The sequence below is a fragment of the Caretta caretta genome, chromosome 1 (genome assembly GCF_965140235.1).
Source record: "Caretta caretta isolate rCarCar2 chromosome 1, rCarCar1.hap1, whole genome shotgun sequence".
NCBI lineage: Eukaryota > Metazoa > Chordata > Testudines > Cheloniidae > Caretta > Caretta caretta.
Window position 1 is genome coordinate 8,350,370 of NC_134206.1, and position 10,740 is coordinate 8,361,109.

Consider the following 10,740-nt stretch of genomic DNA (forward strand, 5'->3'; position numbering starts at 1 on the left):
GAAATCAGACTCTGGTTTAGAAAATTCCCCAGAGTGCTCTCTAGACGGAGTCCCATCTACTCCCAATGACCCTCACGGAGGCGTCTCAGAGTCTGACTCTCAATTAGTATCGGATGTAGAAGATGCCACTGATGGTTCCGTAGAGGAACCCCCAAGTAACCCTGAAAATGCAGAGGTGTATATGGAGAGAGTGAGAAGTTGGCAACGTGAATTACCCAGATTTGGGGGGTCGGTGTATTGTGAGGAGTTTCGTTTTGTCCATCTTGAGCAAATAAATTCAGCTCAACAGGCTGTTGAAGCCATACACAGAGGGATACAGCTAGTTCTTGATGACGTTAATGGTAGGGTAGGCCCTGATGATTACGTACAGTTATGTTTAGAGAGCCGTCGTTTAACTAACCCTTTGTTTTCAGTCAGAAGAACTAGGGATGAGCTGTCCGCTGAGGATTTCTTAAACCAGGCCTCAAAGCTGCTTCAGAGCAATAGAGAATTGCATCTCGATGGGACGTTGCACCTCGTTGTGACAGTTGTAAAAAATAGGGGTGGGGGCGCTCGAAGAGTTTTAAATTCTATCCTTAGTAGTCAGATTAGTCATAAAAAGAGACAATGTTTAGTAGACCTGACTTACACCGGTACCAATCTATGTTTTGCGGGAGGGCTCTTGGCTGTCATGGCCGGTCATAAACCTACGGATGCAGAATTGTTAGCAGAGGCGAGAAAGTTGCATGAGAAACTGGGGTGGTCAGATCAAAAAAAGGTTCTGCTCAGTGATGTAGCAAAGTCCCTGGAAAAATCATGGAGCAGGTCCTCAAAGAATCAATCCTGAAGCACTTGCATGAGAGGAAAGTGATCAGGAACAGCCAGCATGGATTCACCAAGGGAAGGTCATGCCTGACTAATCTAATCGCCTTTTATGATGAGATTACTGGTTCTGTGGATGAAGGGAAAGCAGTGGATGTATTGTTTCTTGACTTTAGCAAAGCTTTTGACACGGTCTCCCACAGTATTCTTGTCAGCAAGTTAAGGAAGTATGGGCTGGAAGAATGCACTATAAGGTGGGTAGAAAGCTGGCTAGATTGTCGGGCTCAACGGGTAGTTATCAATGGCTCCATGTCTAGTTGGCAGCCGGTATCAAGTGGAGTGCCCCAAGGGTCAGTCCTGGGGCCGGTTTTGTTCAATATCTTCATAAATGATCTGGAGGATGGTGTGGATTGCACTCTCAGCAAATTTGCGGATGATACTAAACTGGGAGGAGTGGTAGATACACTGGAGGGGAGGGATAGGATACAGAAGGACCTAGACAAATTGGAGGATTGGGCCAAAAGAAATCTGATGAGGTTCAATAAGGATAAGTGCAGGGTCCTGCACTTAGGACGGAAGAACCCAATGCACAGCTACAGACTAGGGACCGAATGGCTAGGCAGCAGTTCTGCGGAAAAGGACCTAGGTGTGACAGTGGACGAGAAGCTGGATATGAGTCAGCAGTGTGCCCTTGTTGCCAAGAAGGCCAATGGCATTTTGGGATGTATAAGTAGGGGCATAGCGAGCAGATCGAGGGACGTGATCGTTCCCCTCTATTCGACATTGGTGAGGCCTCATCTGGAGTACTGTGTCCAGTTTTGGGCCCCACACTTCAAGAAGGATGTGGATAAATTGGAGAGAGTCCAGCGAAGGGCAACAAAAATGATTAGGGGTCTGGAACACATGAGTTATGAGGAGAGGCTGAGGGAGCTGGGATTGTTTAGCCTGCAGAAGAGAAGAATGAGGGGGGATTTGATAGCTGTTTTCAACTACCTGAAAGGGGGTTCCAAAGAGGATGGCTCTAGACTGTTCTCAATGGTAGCAGATGACAGAACGAGGAGTAATGGTCTCAAGCTGCAGTGGGGGAGGTTTAGATTGGATATTAGGAAAAACTTTTTCACTAAGAGGGTGGTGAAACACTGGAATGCGTTACCTAGGGAGGTGGTAGAATCTCCTTCCTTAGAGGTTTTTAAGGTCAGGCTTGACAAAGCCCTGGCTGGGATGATTTAACTGGGAATTGGTCCTGCTTCGAGCAGGGGGTTGGACTAGATGACCTTCTGGGGTCCCTTCCAACCCTTATATTCTATAAGTGATTTCTCTCCTGCCATCCATCACCCCCCTCTGACAAATAGAGGCTAAGGACACCATTCCTTACCCATCCTAGCTAATATCCATAAATGTGCTTAACCTCCATGAATTTATCCAGGTCTCTTTTAAACCCTGTTATAGTCCCAGTTCTCTTTTAAACCTTGTTATAGTCATATAGTCACCTTTCTCCAGATTTCTCTGTCTACTATCTAACCATTAATACTGGGCATTTACAGGGTAACAGACCCTCTGGAGAGCTGCCCATTATCCCTAGTTTTCTTCCTAATCAACTCTACTTTTTAAATATACACAAATACACAGAGCAGCCAATTCCTCTCTGACTCAGTGGAGAGCCCAAGAGTTCTCATCTCCCTTTGGGAAGGTCCCTTAATGACTGTTTACTTCTAAACCTGGATAAAGAACTCAGAAGCACAGACACTGAAAGAGAGACATTGGCTAGAGTGTCTACGGTTTCCAGCCTATTTGCATCCAGATGCCGCTTCTCCCCTAGAGGCTGAGTGAACCCCCCTGGGAGTGTGCACAGCTAGATTATAAACGGTACACACCCCAGGTCGGCTCTCAGCGTTGGATGCTGCTGCAGATGCTGGGGTTAGAGAGGTGTGGAACACGGCTGTCTGCAGAGGATTCCCAGGGAAGACACGTCTGGCTCAGAATTCACAGGTACTCGTCTCTTGCTGAGGAGCTCACTTGCTTGACAAACCCAGTGCAATGTGGGCGTTATGGGATAGAGAATAGGTCCGTGGTCCTTTCCGCTCTGCAGAACCATTAAACATGCTGGGACCTTTGCCACAGGGGATGAGTTTGCTCCAATATCACTGGCCAAAATGTCCCCTTTGCTCTGCCCCTTGCTGATGGGCTCTAGCCCCGAGATGGCTGCATTTCAGTGGCACAGGGGATGCTTCAGAATGAAAGGTTTTAGTAGATGTAGAATACAAGGCCAAATTCTGAGTCCCTGGCCCATACGTTCTCAGGCCCCACAGAAGCAAAACTCCCCTTGGAGTAAGAATTGAGTAAAGACCTCAGGAGCCAGCTGTGTGTGAGCTAATGCACAGGGACTCTCACCTCCTCCTCTTGCATTTCAGGGCTCTGGTTGTTAACGGGGATGGCTCTCACCTGACTTTGTGATGGAAAGCATGGAGGGGCTAGGGCTCCTCACTGGAATAATTATATGAATTTATCAACATGGGCAAGACCGCTTTTCTCCTGGCTTCATTTGAGAACTTGGCTGAACTGTTAGATCTGAAACTTTCAAAAACAATTCAGCTAGAAGCAGAAACCCAGTGTGGGAAATTTCAGTCCAAATGGTTAAAATTTGGCAAAATTATAACCAACTGAAAATGAGGTCTCCTAATTGAATGTGTCAGACAGCATTAACTAACTATGGTGTCACCAGCACCACCTACAATGCCCAATCCATTTGTGAATCCCATTCAACTATGCTCTTTGCTCCAATAATGTGTGTGGCAAGGAGTTCCACAGGCCAAATATGGATTAGGTAAACAATTTTTCTTTCTCAATGTTATATATTCAGACTTTCAATGTACTTGAATGTTCCCTTGTTCCTGTGTTATGAGACAGAGTAAATATAAATGCTTGACTTAATTTCTTTATCCATAGATTCATAGGGTTTAAGATCAGAAGGGACAATTAGATCATTCTGTCTGAATTCCAGTAGAACAAAAGCCGTTAAATTTAAGCCAAGTTACCCCTGTATTGAACTCCAAAACTTGTGTTTGACTAAGACCTAGTCGACACTAGGATTTTACATTGTAGAATCCTAGAGCCACAGGGGACCTTCAAGGGTCAGCTAGTCCAACCCTCTGCTAAGATGTAGGATTTGTTGTATCTAAACCATCCAGGACAGATGGCTCCAGCCTCCTTTAGAAAACCTTCAGTGAAGGAGCTTCCACAACCTGCCTAGGCGACTGTTCCATTGTCCTGCTGTTCTTATAGTTAGGGAGTTTTTCCTGAAATTGAATCTAAATCTGCTCTGCTGCACTCTGAACCAATTGCCTTTTGTCTTGCCCTTTGTCTCAAAAGGACAATTTTTCTCCATCTTTTTTATGGCAGCCTTTCAAATACTTGAAGACCACTCTCATGTCCCTCCTTAATCTTTTTTCAACTAAACACACCCACTTCCTTCAGCCTTTGCGCACGGTTTGCATGCCATCCCTTGGATCATCTTTGTCACTCATCTCTGGATCCTTACCAGTTTCTCTACATCCTTTCTAGACAGCGGTGACCAAAATTGCACACAGCACCTAACCAGTGCTGAGTAGAGAGGTACAATCACCTACCATGACTTGCATGCTATGCCTCTGTTAATGCAACCCAAAATTGCATTTGCTTTTTTTGCAACAGCAAAAGAATCCACACCCCTGAGAGCTGTCGCTATATCAACCTAACCCGATGTAGAGAGAATGAGGTCGGTGGAACAACTCATCCATTGATCTCGCTGCCACCTCTCGGGGAGGTGAATTATCCTCACTGACGGGAATACACAGACCATCCCTGTAAGTCGTGTCTACACTGAAGCACTTTGCAGTGCCTCAGTAGTGTTTTAAGTGTAGACAAAACCTCAAGCAGATCTTCCAGAAAAGCATCCAGTCTGGATCTGCAGACATGGGGAGTTAGAGAATCCACCACTTCCCTTTGCAGTTTGTCCCAATGATTAATCACCCCGAGTGCTGATCATTTGGCCCATAATTCCGAGTGGAATTTGTCTGGCTTCAGCTTCCAGCCATTGGGTCTTCCTCTGCCTTTCTAAACTAGATTACAGAGCCCCTGAGTTCCCATGGTTTTCTCCCCATGGAAGTCTCTGCTTGATTGTCTTTTTAGATGAGATAAATAGATGAAGCTCTTTAAATCTCTTTCTCTGTCAGGCATTTTCTCCAGTCTCCAAACATTTTTGTGGTTTTTTTCTGCACCCTCTCCAGTTTTTCAACATCCTTTTTGAAATGGGGACTGAAGAACTGGACACGGTCGGTTTCATCAATGCAATGTCCAGAGATAAAACCCTTCCCCTGCTCCAACTCACCACTCCCCCGTTTATGAATCCAAGGATCGCATGAGCCATTTTGGCCACAGCATTGCATTGGGAGCTTGCGATAAGCTGGTTGTCCACAATGACCCCTAAATCCTTTTCAGCATCCCTGCGTTCCATAATACTGTGCCACAGCATGGTTGTGGGGCCTGCATTCCATGTTCCGAGAGGATCACTTTGCATTTGACTGTATTAAAACATTTTGTTTGCATGGGCCCAACTCAACAAACACTGTAGATCAATCGCTATGCCTGCCCTGACTGCCTCACTGTAACCACTCTGCCAATCTTTGGGTCGTCCGTAGATTTTACCTGCAATCATTTTCTATTTGTTTCCAGATGATTGATGAAAATACTGAATCGCACCGGGCCTAGACCTGATCCCTGCAGAACCCCATGAGAAACAACCCCTTTTGCTGGCAATGGCCCACTCACAACTGCTTTCTGAGATCTGTCAGTGAGCTCGTTTTTACTCCATTTAACATGTGCTCTAGTGACATATATTGTTCATTATGTTAACTGAATGTTTTCCCCGACTAAATCAAATGCCTCAGAGAAATCAAAGTCTGTTGCATCTGTATGGTTCCCTTGATCAACCAAACGTGTACTCTCATGAAAGGATGAAATCATATTTATTTGACAAGACCTGTTTCCATAAAACCATATTGTTGACTGGCATTAATTAGACTCCTAGATTTTTTTTAACTTATCCCAGATCAGCTTTTCCACTGTTTCTTAAACTTGTCAAATCTTTTTTAAAAAACTTTCCTTTTATTTTTTAATAGTTTAGGTTTAATGCAGAACTGTCCTTTATTTCCTTTGGGGGGTAAGGGGTCGGGGGGGGGGGTCTGTTGCTGCCCGACTGCCTACTTTTGATTTGGAATGAGAAGTTTGGTGATCGGTCAGTTCGTAACTCTGGTTTTTGTAACTCTGAGGTTCTACTGTAGATGCTGTTTAACATCCTCTTTGACTGCTCATGGACTGGAAAGTGTTTCATGACCGTGTGTGATCTGAGTACTTGATACTGCTCCTTTCCAAATGCAAAACAAAACAATTTCTTGAACACATCTCCCTTTTCTCCAACATTAACAAGTTTCCTTTCTCCCTCTTGGAATTGGCCTACACATTTTCGAGGGTTTCTTTTCTTCTTAAGATAATTAATAACTTCCTTTTTGTTATCCTTAGCCCTGCAAAGCATGGATTTCCCCCAATGTCTGTAACATCCTGTATCTATTTTCATAACTTCCAATTTCTATTGCTTGCTATCTATTTTCCCTTTTCCCCATTTGTTATATATTGCTTCCCCCACCCCCAGTTGCTGCCTTCACTTTGCTACTGAACTGGGTTTTTAACCAAAGTTCTCTACTTTCTTGATTGTGGAATCATGGCTTTTTAGATCTCTCATAAACTCTTCTTAAAGAACTTCCATTTTTCATTCCCATTTTTCTGTCTACATTTTTCCTCCCACTCAGTTTTGCTGATCATTTGCCTTATCTTTGGGGAATTGGCCCTTTTGAAGGGTATCTGTAGATAGCTATTACTGGCTGGGAGCTGTTCTCTGTTTGTCCATATCAATGTAATCAGTTCCATTCTTTATTTTGTTCTCCTCTATCGTATGCCCCCTTAATTGTCTCTTCTCTAAACTAACCAGTCCCAGACTTTTCAGTCTTTCCGCATACGCCAGCCTCCCCCATTCTCACAGCCTGCCTGGGAAATCCCCTTTCTATCTTCTAGATCCTTTATAGCGACTGGGTGACCAAAAGTGAGTGCATCTCCAGAGCAGGATATTCTCCATCCCATTCCTTACGAATCTGAACATTGTCTTTGTTGTGGCCACTACCGCAAATGAGCAGGTGTTTCCGTGGAGCTGCTATCAATGATGCCCAAGTCTTTTCCCTGAGGTGTGTTCTAGTTGGGATGTTTCCCCTGGCACATGTCTTCGCAAAGGTGTTTTTTTCCCACTCTCAGATTTTCAATAACTAGGTGAATGGGAAACTCCCTACAGCATGGACTCTGTAGCCTGGGTTTCATTGTATTGAGCCTATGTGTAAATTGGCAGATTTTTTTTGCTGAAACTTTGGTCAATGACGAAAAAGCCTTTAAAAGAAATCATTGTTGCAAACCCTTACACCTCTCGTTAAGGTGCCTTTCTTACGTCACTGAAACTGAGGAGTTCTGTCTTCAAAAGCGGATTTGTAGTGTTTACACCTCCACTATTTCTTCAGCAAATGCTGCCTCTTGGCAAAAAAACTTGGCAGTGCAGATAAGGCCTAAGGAACAATGAGGGAAAACCAGCATCCACTCGTGTTTCGTGCTGGTGCCTATTAATGTTTCCCATACCACGATGTGTAGGAATTATTGACGAAAGGAGCACCATAAAATATGGAACTGACATTAGTAGGGTCAATTGTTCATAATTCATTTATCTTAATCATTAAAATGTCATTTTTCAGTGTGTGAAGAGCGACCAACCTGCTCCATCTATGAGACAAGCCTCGAACTGTGTATGTAGTATCTAATATTAACATTTTCTTTCCATCCAGGCATTTGTCCTGCGACCATCACCCTAGACCCTGGGCACATACAGGAAGTCAGGGGAACGCACGGTACATGCAGGAAACACCATTCTGCCTCAGCGTTGGAAACCTTCTCTCCTACTCCATGTCAGATTCCAACTCAACAGACTTTACCAACCCTTCCACCTTCATCCTGCTGGGCATTCCTGGCCTGGAGGCAGCCCATATCTGGATCTCCATCCCTTTCTGTGCGATCTATGTCATAGCCATCTTGGGGAACTTCACAATCCTGTTCATCGTGAAGAGGGAGCCAAGCCTCCATGGGCCCATGTACTATTTCCTCTGCATGCTGGTCGTCGCCGACGTGGTCCCGTCTACGGCCGTCCTACCCAAAATGCTGAGCATCTTCTGGTTCAATTCCAGGGAGATCAATTTCAGCGCCTGCCTCACCCAGATGTTCTGCCTTCTCAGCTTCTCTGCTATGCATTCTGGGATCCTTGTGGCCATGGCTTTGGATCGCTACGTGGCCATCTGTGATCCCCTGAGACATTCCACCACTCTGACAAACCCTGTGGTGGCCAAAATTGGCCTGGCCGTGGTGCTGCGTGGCATTATGCTCGTATTGCCCTATCTCTTCCTGGCGAGGAGGTGGCCATATTGCAGAACCAACATCATTCCCTACACATACTGCAAGCACATAGCTGTGGTGAAGCTGGCTTGCGCCGACATCCGCATCAGTAGTTACTACAGCCTCGCTGTGGCATTCTTGGTGACCGGTGTGGATGTGTTTTGTATCGCTGTGTCCTATATCCAGATCCTCAGGGCCATCTTCAGCCTCCCAACAAAGGACGCCCGCCTCAAGACTTTTGGGACCTGTGGCTCCCACCTCTGTGTCATCTTAGGCTCTTACATCCCACATCTCTTCTCCGCCCTCACAGAACGGTTTGGGCACAATATGGCCCTGCATTTCCACGTTCTCATGAACAACATGTATCTCCTGGTGCCCCCCATGTTAAACCCCATCATCTATGGGGTGAGGAGCCAACAGATTCGGAATAGTCTGCTCCAGCTCTTTACTCATTAAGGGTCATAAAGCTTTCTCCTGGTGATCTGGCTGTCAGACTGAGCTCCATGCAGCGCTGGCTGGTGACATGGTGCTGGGTTCTCTTCCCTGAATCACTGACTGGCCAGTCAAAGAGACCTGAAACCCTTTCCTGACTTTACTGTGCTGTGTCAGTGTGACAAATGGGGAATCTGACTATGTGCAACTCCGAGGGTTGCCACCTTTCTAATTCCTGGTAACTGGAAGCATGAGGCCGCACCCATGTACCATGCATCTTCCCCCAGGTTACGCCCCTGCTCTGCGTCTTCCCCTCAAGGCCCTGCCCCTCACTCTCTCCTCTCCTCCCCACCTCCTGAACTCTCTGGATCGTCCTTGTGACACTCTGCACTCCAAAGCACTTTATATTTACCACGGTGATGTAATTATGGTACGTTTTGTACAAAGTATGTCCTGTGAGCTATTATTCTAAAGGGCTTAATCTGCTTAACATTAAAATCTCCTTGGGTATATGAAGTAATGAAATCATGCTTTGTGTGAGTTCCTAACTTGTGATACGAGGCTGGAAACACCCAAAACCAGCCTTTCAGGTATGTCAAAGGATTAGCTAGACAGTGTTAATTGCTGTCATAAACACTCATCGAGGGAAGAATCCACTAGCACAGGAACTCTGTATAAGAAAGCCTCCGCAGAGGGAGTACAGAGACAACGGAGAATGTTTGGCCAATGGGGGTGGACCCCACACGTCACATACACAGACTTTTCAGAAAACTGGAAGAAACTATAAAAGGTGTGGAGTGAAATCATCTCTTGTCTTCACTGCCCCACAACTCAACAGCTGCAAGAAGCTCAGGAAGACAAAGGAGTTTGAATTGGGCAGGGGAACCCAGGCTTCAAAGCAGGTACAGCCTGTTCCTCAGGAATCTGTAAGCCTGCTTGTATCATCAGTCAGGGTGAGATATTGCTGATTCAAATCCTATCAAGCATGTACTAGCCTTATGCTGCAAGTTTGTTTCATTTCCTGAGTAACCTGCCTTGATCTGTTTTTTATCACTTATAATCATTTAGCATCTATCCTTCTATAGTTAATAAACCTGATTTATGTTTCATCTTACCTAGTGTGTTTTTGAGTGAAGTGTCAGGGACTCTTAGTTCCGTTAGCAAAGAAAGGTGCGTATCTTCCCCCATCGAGGGGGGGAGTCTAATTAATGAGCTTGCACCATACACATCTCTGTGTTGTGCAAGACGGTGTAATTCTGAGTCTACGCTCCTGGAGGGGTGCAAGGCTGGAGAGCTGGGATATTGGCTGATGGTCCATGAGTAGCTTAGGTAAAGCACTCAGGTAACTTAGTTGAGTGTGTGGCAACACCTGCTGTCGTGTTGGGTGAGAACAGGGCCCGGAGGGGCTGGCTGTGTGTCACCAGCAGAGCAGGGGAAGAGGCCAACCCAGCTGAATGGTTTGGGGGCACAGCGGTTCCAACAGCTTCCAGGCTTCTCCCAGAGGTACATCCCATCACAATCTCCTCCTCCCCCCCAGCCCCCCCAGCTGGGCTCCCTCTGCTCTGGGGATGGGAAGGGAGATGCTGCAGCCTGACAAGGAGTCTGCGTGCGGGTTGGAGTAGGAGGCGGCCCCAGTTATTGACCCAATGCCTCCCTCCGCTCTGCGGTAACTGGACATCGTTATACATAGAGATATGAATAGAATTCTTAAGTCAGTTTCACGGTCGAGATGGTGAGCTTTAGAGTTGCCAAGAGATCTTTCAGAATTAATCCTTAGCTTGCAGTCCAATGTTCAGTATCAGGGTGATCCAGAATGGAACTGTAGACCTCAGCCTTGTGACTTGAGCTTCTCCTGACAAAACTTAAGTGGATTTGAGATGACAGGATCAGGACCCAAGTTTTCTTTTAAGGACCATTTGCAGGCTATGATAATGAAGAATTGTTGCTTTGAAATAGAATTACCTATTTCCTGTGAATACACTGGTAACTCTT

General features: G+C 45.7%; 1 protein-coding gene across 1 annotated transcript; it reads left to right on the forward strand.

Moving 5' to 3' along the window:
- Positions 1–7,782: 7,782 nt before the first annotated feature.
- LOC125645287 (olfactory receptor 52R1-like) lies at positions 7,783–8,772 on the forward strand. The gene has a single exon (XM_048870638.1). It carries the CDS (start codon positions 7,783–7,785, stop codon positions 8,770–8,772), a length of 990 nt encoding a protein of 329 aa, XP_048726595.1.
- The last annotated feature ends 1,968 nt before the right edge of the window (positions 8,773–10,740 follow it).

Coding starts and splice junctions, on each gene's coding strand:
- LOC125645287 (XM_048870638.1), top strand. CDS start 7,783: ATGCAGGAAACACCATTCTGCCTCAGCGTTGGAAACCTTCTCTCCTAC.